Source organism: Martes martes, assembly GCF_963455335.1.
Source record: "Martes martes genome assembly, chromosome: 8".
Taxonomy (NCBI): domain Eukaryota; kingdom Metazoa; phylum Chordata; class Mammalia; order Carnivora; family Mustelidae; genus Martes; species Martes martes.
In genome coordinates, this window is record NC_137895.1 from 139,715,732 (window position 1) to 139,735,931 (window position 20,200).

At 60.8% G+C, this 20,200-nt stretch overlaps 1 protein-coding gene across 2 annotated transcripts in view; it reads right to left on the bottom strand.

Moving 5' to 3' along the window:
- Positions 1–18,708, bottom strand: part of PFKP (phosphofructokinase, platelet) — a 52,577-nt gene extending 33,869 nt beyond the window's left edge. The window contains exons 1-2 of one of the 2 annotated variants that reach the window (XM_080811234.1): positions 18,515–18,708; positions 4,667–4,740 (exon numbers count right to left, since the gene is read on the bottom strand). In XM_080811234.1, the coding sequence (XP_080667360.1) occupies positions 4,667–4,740; positions 18,515–18,626 (186 nt within the window). In that variant the 5' untranslated portion in view covers positions 18,627–18,708. The remainder of the gene's footprint in view (positions 1–4,666; positions 4,741–18,514) is intronic. The other variant, XM_080811235.1, reaches the window with a different exon arrangement.
- Between the last annotated feature and the right edge of the window lie 1,492 nt (positions 18,709–20,200).

Below are 20,200 nucleotides of genomic sequence, written 5' to 3' on the forward strand. Positions count from 1 at the left end.
CTTCAGCTCGGTGGCCTCCACCTCCCGGTCACCTGCAGACCGATCCATTTCACTGCACGTTCAGACACCCTATTACTATTTTCAGACGGATGTTTTGTGGTGAAGCGGCTCTAACTTTAAGGAAGTGAAGATGCAGAAATAGTTTTGTGGGAAACCTCCGGCCGACGGGACAGCGCGGCTCTGGCCACCGTGCCTGGCCTTCCGGCACTTGTGGGAAGGGGGAGGCAGAGACAGGACGGGTCAGAGCAGCCATCGCAAACCAGTCCCCCAAAGGCCACCCCCGCATCCGGGCCCACTCTCCTCCCAGCGCGGGGTGTCACCGCCCAGCGGCTCCGACAGCGGCCACCCCACGGGACACGCAGGGAAGCCCAGAGCCCGACCCTGACGGGAGGTCAAGCCAGGAGGGGAACCACCGTGTCTGCGAGAAGACCTGCCCGGTGTGTGCTGGGAAAGGTGGGGTTTGGGTTGTCTTTGTGGTTCTGCCACAAGCATGCCACTTCCGACGTTCAAAATTGTGGAAGCAGCAACTCAACAGATCCGAGAAGTCACGTGCCCCCCAGCAAGCAGAGGGTTTCCGTTCGGAAGGGGAAAATGACATTCATCTGTTGGCAGACACAGGGAAGCTGGTTTATCTGATTATTAAGTCAGCCCTGAGGCCCAGGGCCCCGGCCCACTGAGCTCTGCGGGAGGCGGGGGTCCGGAGCGAAAGCCTCTCGGGGACTTCGGGCCGGGTCTGACTCTCCACCTGAACACCTGCCAGCGGCCCTCCCAGCGGGAAACTCGGACAGACCGGCGCGCGGAGGGGCTCGTTTCTAAGACAACCGGCTGCTGAGCGTGATGGGCGTCACTCCGGCCGTCTTCGAGGCTCAGAAGATGGGGGACGGCCCGGTGGACACCTTCACGTCGGCATGAGCAGGTCCAACGGGGAAGTAATGTTTTCAAGAGGAAAGCCTTCTTAAGTGGGTCCTATTTAAAGAGCTGTAATTTTTCTCAATCTGCAGAAAAGCCTTCAGCTAACGGGATTCTGAGCCCGCCGCCTGCTTGAAACAGGACCGGCCGAGCTCGGCGACCAGGAGCACAGGAACAGAGAACAGATCTCCTCCCCTGCTCCACCAAAAGCCAGGGCGGTCTGCGGCGCACGGTCTTGCAAAACCATGGGACGGCCTTGCCATCCGCATCCCCGGCAGCTAAAAACACCTGTAGGTCTCTAAGGAAAAGCCCCAGCCTGAGTGGGAAAGAAAGCAATGGGTTCCACAGCGGCAAGCATGGGTTAATCCGCTGCCCGCCCCGGCCTCCCCACAGGGCGCCCTGGGGCCCCGCATGCACCACACGTAGACCGGGCCCAGGCTGCCAACCTTCGCCAGGGGCAGCCAGACAGCACAAAGCCGGTGCCAGGCCCTTGGCAGGAAGACCAGCGTCCTCCCATCAATACCCTTCCCACAAACTGTCTGCTAAGGAAAAATCCCAAAAGCCTTTGTTTACATAACAGGAACCTGTTTCACTGTTTAGGGGAGCCGGCAACCTTGAAGCTCCAGGCAAACTTAAGAGACTGGACCACAAGTGAGCACACGTGTGGGACAGAGCGCTGACGAGGTTCAACCCACAGAAACCGACATCTTCTCAGTTTGCGCCCAAACAGGTCTGGGACGGACGCCCTTGGCAGGGATGAGTTAGCTGCCCCCCACCCCACCTCTGGGAACAAGTGCCGATGTCCGGAGACGTTTCTGTCAGGGGGTGGTCCTGGCCGGTGGACCCCGGCCCCGTCTTAGGGACGGTCACACGAGGAGGGCGTGGATGCGTTCGGAAAAACTGGCAGATTTGAGAGAGGCTGGGACTCCAGAGACAGGGTCATGGAGATCTGTCATGAAGAGCTGATGTTACCGCCAACGGGGGTTCATGACACGCTGTCTCCCAGGGCAAAGCCCGAGGGTCCGGGGGGGGGGCTGAGGACCACCCCCCCATGCAGCTGTAAGGAACAGGCCTGGTTCCCTACAATTTCTCTTTTTTGTTGGGGGGGGGGTGCGGCAGGGAGGGGTGTCACGAGAAGCACGGTCTGCTCTCCGGACCGGTGACCTCAGCCCCGGTGAGTCCAGCTCCAGGCCACTCCCGTCTGCTCCCCTCTCCGGACTCGCGGCGGACGGCCCCTGGTGCCAAGCCACAGCCCCTGCCATCTGCTCTTCTCCGCACACACCCCTATCCTCCATCCAAGGCCCCAACTGCCAGGAAACCAGTTACTACGAACATACCCTCGCCCTGACACTCGGCACCGTACACCCGGATTCTGTCTGGCTCTTCCTGATGGGAGAAGCTGCACAAATGCCCTCACTTCCCTGAAAGAAACGCGATCCGTTCAGACTCAGGACTCCTCGCTGCCCACCCCAGTGGGCGGGAGCCCTGCCCATCCTCCCTCCAGAGAGGGCGCGAAGGACACGGGCCCTGCAGTGGGCAGGAGGGGGTGCTGGGGGGCAGCAGGTGAAGCCTCTGCCCTCGGCTCAGGTCATGATCTCGGGGTCCTGGGATCGAGTCCTGCACTGGGCTCCCTGTTCTAAAGGAGTCTGCTTCTCCCTCTGCCTCTGGTGCTCCCCCCTGCTTTTGCCCTCTCTCTCTCTCTCTCTTTCTCTGTCAAATAAATAAATAAAATCTTTAAAAAAAAAAAAAAGTGGTCAGGAGCAAAGCAGGCCACATTGCCCACCTCTCCCAGCAGACAATGGGATGGACGCCTCTGGCTCCCTAGTCAAGGTTCCTCCGAAGGAAATCCAAGACGCTCTTCTCCTAAGGCAGCCCCAGTGTTGCTACGTGGGGGCGTACCGCTGTGCTCCAGCCCAGCCCCTCACCGGGGAGTGTGGGCGGCCTGGCAGGAGAGCTCCCACTAAATATCCCATCTAAACCCCCCGGATACAGAGCCAACAGAACGAATGGGAGGTCCTAAGTCTGAAGGATTAACATCCACCGTTCCCAGGTCAGCTTCCACACCCAGAGAGTCAGCACGCGCACAGGCCCGGCCCCTGCTCCCCACGACACTCACCCGGAGGATACGACCGGCCCTTGGCTCAACGCGGGCCTTCCTGGCCTCGGCACCACGGGCCCCGAGACCGGGATACGAATTCCTTGTTGTGGGAGCTGTGCTGGGCGCCACGGGGTTCCCACCCGCATCCCGGTCTCCTCTGGCGAGATGCCAGGAGCACGGCTCTCACCCTGATAGTGGGACAGTCAGACACCGTCCGCCCTGGGGGGCGGATCCCAGCCCTGCCGCTGGCTGGACCCCAGAGAGAGCCAAACGGAACAGGACCGAACAACAGCCTGGGAGAGCTGTGGTGGGGCCCATCGTGTTAACCTCACCCAAACCCGATAAACACAAACCCCAAACTCACAGAACCACAGCTCAGAAAAGCACACCAAAGCCCAGGGAAAAACAAAAACAAAAACAAAACCCCCCAAAAAACCCTCTTTCCAGCAGATAACACACACACCCTCATGTGGCCCAGCAGGCACAGGCTTAGGAACAGCCACTTTCCAGAAGGAGAAAAGGACGGGGACAGCCGGCACTGGAACCCAAGCCGGCTCCCGGGCTGGGGACTGGGGGGTCGGGTCGGGGCTGCACACAAGACAGGCGGTCAGCGCCACCACTTCGGAGGCCGGCTGGGACACGCGGGGGCGAGGGGGCGAGGGGCGCTGGAACCAGGGTCAGAAACCACCGCGGCCAAACGCACCTGTCACGAGGGACGTGCACTTGGGGCCTGTCTGTCTGGGGAGCAGAGTAATCCCGGACACTGCCTAGGTCTCCCGCCAGGACAGCTGGAAAGCACAGTTCAGCCGCTTGTGAATGGCACGTGTCCCCCACGGGGACTATGACAGACACTGAAGTGGTCGTGCACGACACTGCAGAGAACGGGCACGACGGGGGCACAAAGCACATACACAAGGTGTATCTGCCATGGTTTTAATGGTGTCCAGATCCCCGTCCCGACTTTCACACGTCATCCTGGAAGCATCGGAACACGAAATACTAATGATGGTTTCGCAGGAATCAAGTCATTTAAAAAAAACACGGGCTCTTCTGTGTTTTCAGCTTTCTCAGATCTCATAAATTTAAAAAGTAAATATACACTATTTTTTTCCTGATAGTTCCTGGGCTAACCAGCAGGGTCCAAACTACACCGGGGCCTTCCTTCCCAACGTCGCCCACTTCTCCGCGCTCAGGACCCCAGCAGAGAGCGGGCCGGGCCTGCTGTCCTGTGTCAGGCGCTCAGTTTCCAAGTGAACACGTGAACGGTGGTTAGGGAGGAGGCCTGGGTTCTACAGAAACGATGAGAAGCTCCATGTGGCCGCTCTCTCCTGCTTACCTCAACGCTTACTCAAATTCACCCCCACTTTAAATAAATATTACTTCTTTAGGGAAGGAGGGCTACAAATAAACACATTAATCCCAGGAGACCACTGTGTGCCCCGTGGGCTCTCCCCTCCCCACGCCCTCCCTGCCAGATCTCGTAGACCTGCTCCTCGACCAGGGAGCACCACCCCCTCCCCGCGCCCCCCCAGGACCCCCAGCCCCTGGGGCCCTGGCCCGGCCCCGCCTGAGCGTGCCCATCTAGGTCAGCAGCACCCGGGCAGGCGCAAGGCTCAGGTCCCAGAGTCAGAGAAACCGGGAGGGAGACGCAACACTGACCTCATAGATAAAGTACACTTTGGCCCCCACGTAAATTCCCATGCGCACCACGGCACGGACAGCGGCGTTCATACCTGCGGAAGGAATCAGGGACAGGAGTCAGTGACCAGGCGGGGGAGAGTCTGGCTGGGCCACTGGACCCGCTGGGACCAGGCGTGAACCGTGTGGCCGCAGCAGGTTCCTTACGCGGACCACGGGCCTCGCGCGTCCCTCGGGGGTCAATGTCAGCCCAGAACGCGTCACCGTGAAAGAGCGGGGGCCCCTCCGAGTCGCGGCAGGCAGGCATGGGACGCCCACTTGCGGGGGGCTGCGGGCAGCACCGGCCGCTCCCCAGACACCAGAGGGGCTGGGGGGTTACGTGCAGTCGGCCCAACTCAAACCTATATGGAAAAGGGACAATCCCGGTGATCTGAGAAGACGAAAGAGAAGTGCCTGATTTCAGGAGCAGCCCCCAGAGCAAAACAGTGTTTTAGTCAATGGCCTTAACTTCAAAATAAGTCCCGCTGTTCTATTAAAAGAAAAATTAAACCAATATACTATAAATAATACCTACTCAAGATAAATCTAGGACATTTTCCACACTTTCCCAGGGGCTTTTACTTATTAAAAGTGACTTTTTTTAAAAAAATATTTATTTATTTGAGAGCGAGAATGCGAGAGAGAGCACGACGGGGTGAAGGGCGGAGGGAGAAGCAGGCTCCCCACTCAGCTGGATCCCAGGGCTCGATCCCAGGACCCTGAGACCGTGACCTAAGCCGAAGGCGGAGGCTGCACCAACTGAGCCACCCAGGCGCCCCTAAAAGCACCTGTGTGCGCCGCGGCCTCATGTGCCCGCTGCTCTCCCGCTCACTCTCCCTGGGAGCCCCAGTTCTGACCGGCTCACCCAGGCCGTGCAACCACCGTCAAGACCTAGGTGAACAGGTCTGGATTTCACCCTTGCAGAACCCTGCGTCCTCACCGTGGCTAAGAGCTGGGCCCGGGAGGACGGGGGTGGGGCCGGGGACTCAGGGAGGACATAGTCCCAGGCCTCCAGCACTCAGCACCCAGACCGCCAGCCAGACTCCCCGCGCACACCCACCCGACGGCCCCAGGCGGCCTTCTCCGAGAGTTTACGGTTCAGAAACCAACATCAGGTCCGAAGACGCTGGAGAGCACGACCCCTGAAGTAAAGCCACTCCCAGTCACAGCCGACGGAGGCACTGTGGCTCCCGGGGGCGTAGCGGACGCGGAGACTCCATCCGTGGGCGCGGGACGGTAAGCCGGCTCAGAGGACGTCGCACTGACCCTCGTGATGCAAGAATAAGGGTGTTGGCTTAAGACGGACGCGGACGTGTGCGTCCCCGAGCCTCATGGCTTCACATCCAAACCAGGCCTAGGACACGAAGACCTTGAACGAACTCGTGATTAACGGGTCTTCATCCCTCCAGACCCACAAACTCCATAGATCAAGAAGCAACCAACTCCTCTTCCCCGCCCCCACGCCCCCTCTTCCTGCCCGACCGTGTTTGCTCTCCTGCCGCAGGCGTGGTTCGCGGTTGCTCACGCACTGGACGCAAGCCCTCCACAGCCCATAAACCTGACATCTGTCCCGACATTTGCCCCAAATCCTGCCTCGTCCCTCTAACGTGGCCAGAAGGACTTGAAACAGGTTTTTCTCTTTGGTTAGTAATTATATAAGCAATTTATAAATACATTCTTCCTGTTAAAAAAAAAACAAAAAAACAAAAACATATTTTGGAAAAGACAAAACTACGGAGACGATGCAAAGATCACGGCTGCCAGAGGCTGGGGGGACGGGGGAGGCAGGGATGCTATTCTCTCCGATGCCACGCGAGTGGTGTGGGTCATCCCACATCTGTGCAAACCCACAGGACACACACCACCAGCAGCGACTCTGGTGGAAACCACTGGCTTCGGGGGAGGATGGGGAATCAGGGCGAATTCACGGGCGGTAACACACGGCCGCCAGGTGGGGAGGTGGGCAGCAGCACACTCTGCACCTTCCACTCAATCTTGCTATGAAACAAAACTGCTCCAAAAAATAAAGTCTTTAAAAAAAATCAGGGGCATCTGGCTGCTCAGCCAAAGGACCATGTGACCCCCGATCTCCAGGGAGCATGTGACCCCCGATCTCCAGGGAGCATGTGACCCCCGATCTCCAGGGAGCATGTGACCCCCGATCTCCAGGGAGCATGTGACCCCCGATCTCCAGGGAGCATGTGACCCCCGATCTCCAGGGAGCATGTGACCCCCGATCTCCAGGGAGCATGTGACCCCCGATCTCCAGGGAGCATGTGACCCCCGATCTCCAGGGAGCATGTGACCCCCGATCTCCAGGGAGCATGTGACCCCCGATCTCCAGGGAGCATGTGACCCCCGACCTCCAGGGAGCATGTGACCCCCGACCTCCAGGGAGCATGTGACCCCCGATCTCCAGGGAGCATGTGACCCCCGATCTCCAGGGAGCATGTGACCCCCGATCTCCAGGGAGCATGTGACCCCCGATCTCCAGGGAGCATGTGACCCCCGACCTCCAGGGAGCATGTGACCCCCGACCTCCAGGGAGCGTGTGACCCCCGATCTCCAGGGAGCATGTGACCCCCGATCTCCAGGGAGCATGTGACCCCCGATCTCCAGGGAGCATGTGACCCCCGATCTCCAGGGAGCATGTGACCCCCGACCTCCAGGGAGCATGTGACCCCCGACCTCCAGGGAGCATGTGACCCCCGATCTCCAGGGAGCATGTGACCCCCGATCTCCAGGGAGCGTGTGACCCCCGATCTCCAGGGAGCGTGTGACCCCCGATCTCCAGGGAGCATGTGACCCCCGATCTCCAGGGAGCATGTGACCCCCGATCTCCAGGGAGCATGTGACCCCCGATCTCCAGGGAGCATGTGACCCCCGATCTCCAGGGAGCATGTGACCCCCGATCTCCAGGGAGCATGTGACCCCCGACCTCCAGGGAGCATGTGACCCCCGATCTCCAGGGAGCATGTGACCCCCGATCTCCAGGGAGCATGTGACCCCCGATCTCCAGGGAGCATGTGACCCCCGACCTCCAGGGAGCATGTGACCCCCGACCTCCAGGGAGCATGTGACCCCCGACCTCCAGGGAGCATGTGACCCCCGATCTCCAGGGAGCATGTGACCCCCGATCTCCAGGGAGCATGTGACCCCCGATCTCCAGGGAGCATGTGACCCCCGATCTCCAGGGAGCATGTGACCCCCGATCTCCAGGGAGCATGTGACCCCCGATCTCCAGGGAGCATGTGACCCCCGATCTCCAGGGAGCATGTGACCCCCGATCTCCAGGGAGCATGTGACCCCCGATCTCCAGGGAGCATGTGACCCCCGATCTCCAGGGAGCATGTGACCCCCGATCTCCAGGGAGCATGTGACCCCCGATCTCCAGGGAGCATGTGACCCCCGATCTCCAGGGAGCATGTGACCCCCGATCTCCAGGGAGCATGTGACCCCCGATCTCCAGGCTGTGAGCTCAAGCCCCAAGCTGGGTGTAGAGATTACTTAGAAATACTTTTTTTTAAGATGTTATTTCTTTTAGACAAAGAGTGATGGAGGGAAGGGGCAGCAGGACAGAGAAAATCCCCAGCAGACTCCGCGCCCTACCCCAGGTAGATCTCAGGGTCCTGAGATGGTTACCTGAGCCTAACCCGTGAGTCAGATGCTTGACTGACTGAGCCAACCAGGCGCCCCAGAGACAAAATCTTAGAAAGTAAAAGCTGCGCTCTGCCCTCTCCCCTTGCCTGCCCCCTGGAGCCACCCGCAGGAGCCCCCATGGAAACGTGGGAACACGCTACTGCCCCGCCCTGTCACCAGCCGGAGTGTGACATTTCTGTGCTCTCCAGAGGTTTACCGGATCGGCCTCCACAAGCAGGAATATGCCCACGTTCTTGCTCCGGATTCTACCCGGGGGGCCTGCACGCATCACCCCATCCGCAGGGAGATTCTCCCCCGGGGGAACTCCTCCTACCTGCTAGCCCCGCACCCTCTGAACCTCATAGCGCGCTACACAGCACAACCCAGAGCTCCCCCAGGACCACCACCACGTGCCATCTGTCCCAGCTGCTGGGCACCGTCCCTCAACCTCGACCTGCAGGGAGACCCCCCAGCGAGCCCCCCCCCACTCCTCTTATCCCTGGAAGAGCTCCCTGCACCCGCGTATGCAGTGGGGTGGGGGTGGCCGGAGGGGGAGGGGCCCTGCCGCAGGTGTTGGCGCATGAGCTCATCTGCGTGCCCAAGTGCGGGTCTCTCCATGGCGCTGCCCCCGAGGACACAGCCTCGCCCCCAGACCTGAGCGGGATGGAGAGACACAGCTGCTTGCGGTCCCTTCCCACAGACGCAGGATTCTAGGCCTGGCACTGCGGCCCCTGTCCCGGGGGAAATTAGTCCCCCAGCACTGCAACCACGCCAAGACGATCGCCAGGTGACAAGCATGATTAACACGGGGCTTCACGCCCTGGCTCCCCTGAGCGGCCCTTCTCTAGGGGGACACAGCTCCAGGGGGTATCTCGTAAATGCACGATAAATGCGGGGTTCTAGACAATGTAACCAAGGGCAGGAGGAAACTGTGGCAAGTACACCTGATCCAGAGGGGACGCCCGGGAGACCTGTCATGGGAGGTCCGCACACCTTCCCACCAGCCCCCATGCCTGACTCCCATCCCGGCCTCTTGGGGGGAACCTGCGCTCCCCTGAGAAGGGGCAGGTCACCTGCAGCACTGGGTGCCCCTGGGCCCTGGCAGAGCCCCCCAGGGGGGTGGGGGGGCTTCCAAAGGGCAGGGACAGAGGAGCCTGAGCTGGGCACCTTCCGTGAGTTCGCCGGGAGGGTGGGCGGCAGCTGGGCCTCGGAAGAACCACCTCCTGGCCCCAGGAGGCTTTCATTTAAAGCGGTGAGTGGAGCCGGCCGGTTCCTCCCACAGCTGGGGCTGGTCCTGTTGGGGGGGATGGGGGGATGGGGGGGTGGGGGGTGGGGGGGCTGCTCCAGCTCACGGAGGCTCCGGGGAGCCTGTGGGGTCCGGAGTCCCCCTGGGGGGATGAGGAAGTCAGGCTCTGAGCAGACACAAGGAGAGCCAAGGGAACACAATTAATAAAGGACACAGCTGGAGAGTAAACCTTCGTCTCAGCTGTATTTCAACTTAAAAGACGAGCGAATTCCCTCCGGTACAATGGCGCAGCTTCAGAATCTCAGAAGGGAACTCGGGGAGTGAACAGGCCTGCTGGGCCCCCACTGTGGGTTCCGCTGTCTGGGGCAGGGCCTGTGGGGCCCTGCCAGGGCTCCCTGCTGCGGGGCATGGGCCTGGGCCCTGCGGGTGGACACCTTCCCAGGAGGGAACCCTGGAGGACAAAAACCAAGCACAACAGAGAACGCCCCCATGTCCCCCCATGGCCTCTGTCACACACAGTCTGGACGATGGGCTTCGTTCCTCGTGCTTTTTGCTTTTGTTTCCGGAGCCAGATCTGGGAATTCAAACAACTCTCCCAATCACTACCACGGGAACATGGGATCCTGCAAGCAGGTCAGAATCCTAATACTCGGAAAGGAACCTCCTCCTCATTTGTAAATCTTGAGACTCTGGCCTGCTGGGAATGAAGAGGTTGGTTATGGGAACCAAAAACAAACAAATCTTGAAAAAATTAGGGAGCTGCTAAGTGGGAACCTTGTGATCAGTCCTTGAGATGGGACGGACAGGACAGGTCGTTAAACCCTTGTCTTGATTTTACATATCTGCTGCTTCCTCCTAAAACATCCTGCAGGGAAAAACGGCCTTCATGATCATTCCTTCCTGAATTAAAATACAAACTTTAAAAAAAAAAAAAAAAGGAACGTTCAGTCACTCTATTGGGTACCTGACACTAATACGACACCGCGTATGAGCTACACCCGAATGAAAATGAAAACTTAAAACATAGTAATAAAAAAATTAATAATTTAAATTTAAAAAAAACAAAAAAGATCATTCCTTCCCTGAGGTCACAGAGTGCAGTGGACTGGCTCTGGTGACATTTAACGTTGGAATCATTTCTACGAAGCGGATCCTAATGAAATAATGGGGGCTCTTTCTTGTTGTGTCCTACGTGATCTGAACAGTACGACCAGCCTCCTTACCGACCCCTTCAGACCGGACTGTCCGGAGCTACGTCCCCCGCTCATCACCGTTCCCTCGCTAACGTCAGTACTTAATATTCCATTTGGAAAGTCAAGTCCGGTTGTTCGGCTGTCTTACCGGCTTCCCCCCGAAATCCCGTCGTTCTCAGCTTTGTACCAAAGCCGTGATGTCAGCCTGTGTCAGAAAACAAACCTGCACCACCGTATCTTGCCCTCGCTCCCCAAGCTCTCCATAAAAGCTTCCCGACTAGGGGCGCCTGGTGGGGCTCAGGTCATGATCTCAGGGTCCTGGGATGGAGTCGCACATCGGGCTCCCTGCTCGGCGGGAAGCCTGCTTCTCCCTCTCCCACTCCCCCTGCTTGTGTTCCCTCCCTCGCTGTGTCTCTCTCTGTCAAATGAATAAATAAAAATCTTTAAAAGCCTCCCCGGGGAGTTACTCAGGAGCTGGAGGTCCCAAAGGAGCCCTGGGCCCGGCGGATGGCTCCCCTGCAGATCGGTAATGAAGCTGGGACCGTCTCTGCGTCCCGCCCCACCCAAATCACTGAGCTCAGGGTGCAAAGTCAGAGGAAAGCTTGAGACAGGTCTGTGAGGGGAGCTGCGTCCATCCGATGCCCAGGGATGGGGGCCCTTCTCTCGGCCAGGCACTGGGGCGCTCCATCCATGACGGAGCCGTCCGTGATGAACACACACACCGCGCCCCGCGCAGGCAGGTGCGGAGGAGAACACGCAGCCGGGAGGGGCTGGGGGACGCGGGGAGGGAGCTCGCGCAGGCCTCCTCCAGAAGCCCTAGTGACAGAGAACGGAAGAAGCCAGCCAAGGGGACATCTGGAAAAGAAGGCCCTCCAGGGCCATGCGCGGCGCCCCAGCGTCCACTGCAGACACGGCGACCGCTGCCAGCAGCCCCGGCCCTGGCATCCGAGCTTCAACACAAACACTCGGGAGGGACCCTGTGAATACCCGCTCGCCACGGCCGCCCGGGATGGCCGCCCCACGTGCCAGAAGCCCACTGTGGCTGGGAAGGCCGCCGGCCACAGCGAGAGGCCCTGCACCACCGAGCGGACTGCAGGGCGCGGCGTGGAGAAAAAGAAGGTGGGATGTCTTACTGATGATCCTTATACTGATGAGGGACGAAAACTAGGCTGGACAAAATACACGTTTACATTAATTGTTTTAACGTGGTGACAGGATAAAGTCACACATGTAACAGGCTTCGCGTGGGATCTAGTTCTGAACGTCCTCTGTCGTGACCGCTTGTCTGTCTTGCCGCGGGAATCAGTGCGAAGCTCTTTGTGCAAGGGTCACTGAGTGTTCCCTCCGGGGATCCTAATGGAGCTAAGCTCACACTGACGGCCTCTCGCTGGTGTCCCCCTGCTCACTGGTGTTCTCGGCATTTCCTCCTGCTGCACAGATGAGCTCCTATCTGAGGCCAAACCCTCCACTTACAAAACGCGACCCACACCCCTGGACGCCAAAGGGGCACCCTGGGGCAGGAGCGCCCCAGCCCCACCCCTGCAGCCCTCCAGCTACGGCCCAATTCTGGTGTCCACGAGACCCTAAACTTGGGCTTCCCACGCCAGCCCTCCTGGCCACGCCACAAAACTACCCTTATCCGGAGCAGCCAGTACCTGCAGCGGCTTTCCTGCTCGCACCACCCCGGCCCCCCCCGCCCCCCACTAATCCAGAATCCTCACTGCCTGCCCCTCCCCACAGCCTCACCCATCCCGCCCTGACCTCCTCCTCCCAGCCCTGCACACGCTTCCCCCTCGCCAGGCTGCTCTGCACTAGCTCAGCCCTCAGTTCCCGGTGGGCTGAGGGTTGGGTGGAGGGTCCCCGACCACAGGTACCCTGGGCCTTCCAGAAACAGGGACTCTTTCCTAGGTCTGGCCTGCTTCTAGACTCAGTATGAGCTCCCTGAGAGACGGCGGTCCGCTGTCTGCCTGACCCAGGACTGCCCATCGGTGGTCATCGTCCGTGGGTGGGATGAGGACATGACAAGGAGACCAAACCACAGGAATGTTACCCCAGAGCTGAGCCAGTCACCCTCCGCCACTCTTCTGAACATTTTCTGGCCCAGAGAAACGTCCAGCAGCATCACTTACTTACAGCTTTTTCCAAGGGGTCCTAAGTTAACCAACCTTCCCAGCCAAGTTCCTCATCAAGGTCGGAAAGCCATCCTGTGAAACCGCTTCACGCACCCAGGATGCAAGTGAGGTGCTGAGCCGGCCTGAGGCACAGGCCCCCACTAGACCCGACCTACAAAATCAGAGCAGGCATCACCTCAGGAAGAGCCTGGGCCATGGCCGGGCAACCAGGAGGGAGGAAGCTCCTAGGGCAGGGGGGCGGGCGTGGTCCCCAGCAGCGGGGCCTGGTCCCAGCCGTGGGGCGTGGTCCCCAGCAGCGTGCTGCACTTTCTGTTCTGCACACCTCCTCCTGGCCTCTGCCCTCCCCTGAAGACCTGCACTGGGGAGACAGGAAGAGGAAGGGGGAGGCAGAAGGGGAGGGGAGAGGAGAGCGGTTGACTCTGCCCACATCTGTCCTTCGCTGTTCAAAGGATGGAGGCCCCGCCCACTGCGAGCCGAGAACAGAACCTGGAACCAGGACCTATTAATCAGTGTCTTGACTCTCGAGGCGCTGCTCCGCCACACGCTTTGCTGCGTCTCGACCCGACAAGCACAATTACCATAATTCCCAGCATGCTAAGTATACGGTGGCGAAGATGCGTGGGATACAGGGGCAGTGGGAGGACACGGGGCTTCCTGGCAGGTGCGCTGCATCGAACAAAAATGGAGCACCGGGCCAAGCTTGCACAAGACCACCTGTTCTTACCCAAATACGCCTTCCTGACCTGGTTACAACCGCACTAGCTGTACAGTTTGGGGCCCTGACCTTTCCCTTTCCCATGTTGCCGGCCCATCCCCATTTTTTGTTTGTTTGTTTTTTATTTTAAGATTTTATTTATTTATTTGACACAGAGAGAGAGATCACAAGTAGGCAGAGAGGCAGGGAGAGAGAGAAGGGGAAGCAGGCTCCCTGCTGAGCAGAGAGCCCGATGTGGGGCTCAATCCCAGGACCCTGAGATCATGACCTGAGCCAAAGGCAGAGGCTTTAACCCACTGAGCCACCCAGGCGCCGCCCCACCCCATCCCCGGGTTTCTAACGGTGACTGCTTCCGACAGCCCCTCAGATTGGTGGAATGTGTGCCACAGGCCCCAATTCTCCCTGATGGAAGGTCCCAGCTCTGAACAGAAGCTATTTGTCCCCCGCCCCCCAAGGCAGGACTGAGCGCCTAACTTCGAAGGGTCGCCGGGGTGGGCTGCGCAGAGTGTGTGCGTTACGGAACACGGAGCAGGGGCTGACTGCCCATGGCACTCAAGGGATGAGCGTTGAAGCTCTAACCACCACCTCCTAGACACAACTGTGCTTGCTAAATTATTAAACTGCACATGGGGAAAAAGTCCTCCCACTACAGAACACATGTGTCCAGTAAGGGGCCCCCGAGCCTGGGGAGGCGAGAAGCCAGCAGCCCCCCGTTCCCCCTGCACCGAGCTGGGCTCTGCAGCCAGTGCAGCTCCGGGCGAGCACAGAAGGAGCCCGCACCAGCAGGGCCCCAGGGCGGCGTCCAAGCAACACAGGGTCAACGGCAGAGCTGCCGCAGGCCTGGGCTCCGGCCACCAGTGCCCCGCACTCCGATGATGGCTGTAAAGTCCCAAGCTTTGAGCCATTAGCCACTCCCAGATACTGCTCTGCAGATAGAAGGCTGCTTTTGATCAGTGAAGGTTCAAGTCCCTGAAATGACTTAATGAGAAAAGGAAGGAGCCAGGATGGCAGTCAGCCCGCATTTTATGAAAGGGAGTGGCCCCAGAGATTCAGGAGGGGAGCTATCCCGCAAGCACCCGAGAGCCTGCCTCATGCCGAGTCCCCGCTGGACCCCAGAAAGCACTGAAGACGACCTCCCGTGCTCTCCGAGGCCCCCTGGCCCGGCCCGGGCTGCCACCTGGAACTCAAGGAAGCCAGTCCCTCGCAAAGCCTGCTTGCTCCCTCGGGAATCGGGAACAAGTTACCGCACGTGAGCACGGCGCCCGCCGCCAGCAAACGTTAGTGGTTCCTGCTGTCCTTTTAAAGACCAACAGAGACTCAATTTACGTGAACTCTCTGGAGACTACGTTCATGTTTGCTTTGCCTCAGGCAAAAGAGGACTTTACAGTTTATTGCTGTGATGCCCGCTGGGGGGACCCAACGTCTCCACCTTCTCATCCGAGCCCACAGTCAGTGTCCACGCCCGTGAATCATTTTTGGTGAATGACACAATCTCGCTTGAGGGTGGCTACTTAGTCATGGAAAGGCAGCCTGTCCAGCACGGTGGAAAATCCGTTTAAACTTGCAGACATGCCTTGGGACAGCAGAAGACACCCAAAGAATGAGAAAAAGAACCAGCCCTAGAAAGAGTCTTCCTTAGTGGGTGGGGCTGAGGCCGCTGAATAGACATGCACAATTTTCTTCTTTTGTATTTTAACAATTACTAAATTCGACTGGAAAACAAAGCGCTTCATCACTCTGGTATCAAGGGTCGACGCATGGCTTCGGCTGACCTAGGGCTTTCCCTGTAAAAAGGTGTTTTCTGCTCCACTATCAAAGCTGCTTGGAAACCACCTGGGGGCACCTGAGGGGCTCAGCGGGTTCGGGTCTGACTCTTCATTTTGACTCAGGTCGATCTCAGGGTCCTCAGACTGCCCTCAGCAGGGAGTCTGCCTGGGGTTCTCTCTTCCCCCTCGGCTCCTCCTCTCTCACTCTGTCTTTCTGATAAGTACATACATATATAAATAAAATCTTGAACACCTGGACTTCCGTTTTACAAGGCCCCTGGAGAGCATGGCCTACTGGGAAGGCCCCGGGGCTGAAATCGGACAGAAGTTAGTTTAAATCCTGCCCAACGCCCCACATGAGCTGTGTGACCCGAACCAGGTCACTGATGTCTTTGTAGCTCTTCCTCCCGCCTCCAAAACGAAGACGACGTGTCTGGGAGCAAGGTGGCCGGGCCCGAGAGAACAGTAAAGTTCCTGGTACACAGAACGAGCCCAACAAGCAGTAGCTACGCTCCCTCCCCTCCGCCCCAGGCAATCTGACCAAAATTTCCCGCCGAAACCCCGACATGAAGACTTGCAGATGCTGCTCCCCTGGATCTCAGGCAGGAGCAAAATTCTCCCTAGCGCAGGGAGAGCACGTCCTGACGGAACTCGGAGTCAGGCTAAAAATGGCAAAAGAAAAAGCGGAGTGTCTCAGGCACATCTCCAGCAACGACCTTCCTACGAACGTGCGGCCGCGGAGACCAGACCGCGGGCCCAGGTCGAGATGAGCCTCCTCAGAATGACGTACCCCCAGATGCTCCATCGGGTCTAAGAAGGGGTAAAAGCAGGGCATCGCGCTTTGCACGAAGTCCAAGAAAACCCCAAGTCAGAGGCCTGCCCTGTACCACGGTGAAATGCAGGGCACAGGGCTCTCCCTGGGCCGCCCAGATGGGCCAGCGGAGAGCACTGGGCACCGCCCGTGCCAAGCGGGCTTCCCATGGGATTCGGATTCTCGGAGGATCGTCTCCCACTGAGCAGAGGACAGGGGTACTGACGGCCTCGGCTGGAACCACTCCCAAGGGGCGAAGCCGGGCAGAAAAGCCGGGGCAGAAAAGGCTGACTCTGCAGGTCAGGTCATCGTCTCGGGTGCCCACACATCATCCACCAGGTAGCTGAGCAAACTCTCCGAAACAGATCCCAAAGAGTGGACCCTTACACATTTTTTTTCAACAGACAGAGCCGCACTTTAATTGTCAAGTAACCGTGAAACTCTGGCCTCGAAGCCGGGTGGTTCGGAGACCAGTTCCTCTTCCTTTGCCAACGCTGCCCTACCAAAGCCCAGATTAAGATTCAGGCCAGACGCTTCCTAGCTCGTGCTGGGGCAGGTCTCCAGACGCAGGTGCCTTTCGCGCCCCGGCGCGCTGTGTGACAGGGAAGCCACTCTCGGCCGCACCGCGACCCCACTAGGACTCCACGTGGCACACCTCTGGGGGTTCATTAGAGTCACGTGGGCGACGTCCTCCGTTTCACCGCATGTCCCCAATCCGGGCCTTAGCTCTATCACAACATTCTCCTCCTCCGGAATGTTTACATCGGGGCTCACCAGGAGAACACCGGATCGGACAGAACAGCCTCGCTTCCCGGCTTCCCTCACGGAAGCAGACGCAAAGGGGGCCCTGGGGTGGGGGCGGGGACTGGCGCCGCTGCTCCCGCCCTCAACAGGACGGGGCGGGTCTCGCCGGGGACTCAGGCTCCCGGGACGCTGCAGGCGTCTGAGCGCCATCCCTCACCTCCTGCACGCGCGGCGCCCGGTGCCTGATGCCAGGGGCCAAGGGCGCAGGGCGCGCAGGAGGCGACTGGCCGGGCATCACGTAGGCGCGCGGCGGGCGGGGCTGCGGCTACAGCGCCCCAACCTGCCGCCCCCGCGTCAGCCCCGCCCGGCTCAAGGGCAAAGGCAAGGTCACGCGCGCGGGGGGCGGGCGGCGGGGGGCCAGGGCGCGGGGTGCAGCTTCTGAGCATCCCTCCACCTGGTGTGGCCGGGAAACCTGCAAAAATCAGGCACCAGGGATAGGAGGAAGAGGAAAGAAAAACCAAACGCAGCTCGGGGAGGCGTCTCCAGCCTGGGCGATCTCAGGCTCCAGGGACGCGTCCGCCTGCAAAGCGGAGACCCACTCGCCAGCGGGCGGCTCGCCTCTTCCAGGAACGTACCAGGATCAGGAAACCCCACTGCCTGGGAATCCCTGTGGCCCCACGTGCCGCAGCGCCGGGGGCCCGGGCGTGGCCTTGTCACTCCCTCCTTCAAATTTAGAGACTCTCTTTGGGTGTCCGCGGGCCCTGCGCTTGGGTGCCCTTCTCCCCCAGATCTGCCTCCACATGGTGGGGGGAGGGAGGCTGGACTCCGCGCCCGGGGCGCTGGTGACATCCCGGAGTCCCCGCTTCCTGGTCCTTCCCAGCCGGAGGAGGCCGGCGGGGCGGGCCTAGGGACCCATTTCAGTTTTCGGTTTTGCCCGGAGAGCGGCGGAAACCCTTCAAAAAGCCTCCCGCGGAAACGAGGCCGCTGGGCATCCCGGGCGGGTCCCCGCGAGCCCCCACCGCGCCCCGCCCATGCAGCAGCGGGGACCCCGCCCGCGCCGCGCGGGGGACGCGCATCCGCGGGACTCGCGGCGGGGACCAGCCGTTGCTTCCAGCCGGTGGGGGCGGGGTGCGGGCCGGGGCGTCCAGGTGGCCGCGCGACTCCCAAGCTTCCCGGGGGTGTCGGCCCCGCCACGACTCCGTCGAGCACCGACTTCCGAAGACCGTCCAGGAGGCCCCGGCGCTAGTCTCCATTTAAAAACTAAGCGTGGATGGGGGGGGGGGTGTAATTGATCTTCGCGATAAAGGACCCTAAGGCCACATTCTTCCCTTCTCCTGACTCCCCTCCCCATCGCGGCGACTCCTCCCGAGGCCGCACCGCCCACCCCTGCCCCGGAAGGTGCCCCGCGGTTCCCGGGCGCCGGGTTTCTCCCCCACCCTGCTCGGACCCGCAGCACCCCCGCCTCCTCGCTTTTTCCTGGGGCTCCCATCGCGTGTCCCCGCTTGCCCCGGGGACCCCCCCATCGCCTCTTCCCGGTCCCTCCTCCCATCACTCATGCCCCGGCCCGGTCAGGCGGTCGCGCACCTTGGGCATCCCCGCCGCTGGTCAGCACTCCGATGGCCTTGCCGGCCCCGGAGAGGTGCTCCAGGCACTTTCGGAAGGAGACCTTGCGGTTGGCGACATCGTCGTCGTCCATGGCGAGCAGGCCGAGACGGTGCCGAGACTGTGCCGGGGCGGGTGCTCAGCAGGCAGTGCCCCCGCCCGCGCCGCCGCGACTCAGAACCGTCCGCCCCGCCCGCTCGGCGCGCGCCAATGGCCGGCCAAGGGCGGGCTCCGGGGCGGGGGGGGGGGGAGGGGTGCGGCCGGCGGGACGGGCGGGGCTGGGGCGCGCCGCGGGCCAGTCGGGGAACTCGGCCGTGGGGGAGCTTCCAGGGTGGGGGACGCCGCAGGTGGGGGGAGCTACGAGGGGAGCGGGAGGACCCGGCGCCGAAGGTGGGCGGGAGGAGCGCCGAGGGGGAGCGCCACAGGTGGGGGTGGGGGGAGCGGACCGTCTCGGAGGGGCAGTGCGGCAGGTGGAGGGCGCAGCGCGGGTGGGAGGACGATCAAGGGCCGCTCGGGAGCGCCCCCGCGGGAAAGAAAAGCGTGGCAGGCGGGCGGAGCGTCTTCGGTGGGCGGGTCACAGTAATCGTGGGAGCACTGCGGGTGGCGGGGAGCGCCGCAGGTGGCGGCTGGACCCGGGGGGAGGAGCCTCGCAGGGGGCAGACGTCCCCGGCGCTGGGTAGGGAGCATCTCCAGTGAAAGGGAAAAGCACCACAGGTGGGTGGAGCTTTGCAGGTAGGAGAGAGCTCCGGGGTCGGGGCGCGGGTGGAGAGAGCGCAGCAGGTGGCGGAACCGGACCGCAGATGGCCGGAGCACCCTGGATGGGCGGGCTCGCGGCGTGGAAGGGAGCGCCAGAGGTGGGGGGCGCTGGGCCAGCAACTATTAAGGAAACAGAACCCCAAGGGAAACCCTCCCCGAAGGATTCCTTCCCCCGGACGCGCTCGGAGCTGCGGGCGCCCTGAGGCTGGGGGAACGTGCAGCGGATGCTCCAGCTGGTGGCAGAAGTGAGGGTCGGTGGCTGGGGACCATCAAGCCCTGGGCCTGACCCCCCTCACCCCCCCTCCCGCTAGAGGGGGAGCAGGAAGTGACCCTGGAGATGGCCTGAGCGACACTGTCAGCTGGACCTGGATGCAGAGAAGTCAGTGGGGCCCCTGGCTGGGGTGGGGGGCTCAGGAAAGATTTGGCTGGGGAGATTAGACCTAAGTTCTTACCTAAAGAAACCGACTTGTACCTGTGTCGTCAGCCTGGCATCTCCAAACGGAGAACATCCGTGCGCGGTATCATGGGGGAAGGACGAAGGAGCAGCGGACTCTTTACAGAGCTCAGCTCAATGCCAGGTACCTGCTTCGGGTGTGGAGCCCATCCCTCTCAGGGGCCTAGGGTCCCCAGGCACCCAGCACTTGCTTGGAGTGCAGGTTACCCCAAGAAGAGTTTCAGAGATGCCCCGTGGACAGTTCATGGCAGGGATGGCACCGGGCCTCCGCCTACAGATAGAGGCTCAATAAATGTTTGTCTGGTGGATGCAAGAGGGAAAAAGAGCTCCAGGCAAGACGCGGAGTTAGCCGGAGACGTCTGTAATAGCAGAACCAACACGCAATCTGCACAGGGCTGCCCCCGCCAAAAGATGGCGGTACCCGGAGTCCGTGCTCGCCTCCTCCCAGCTACACCTGA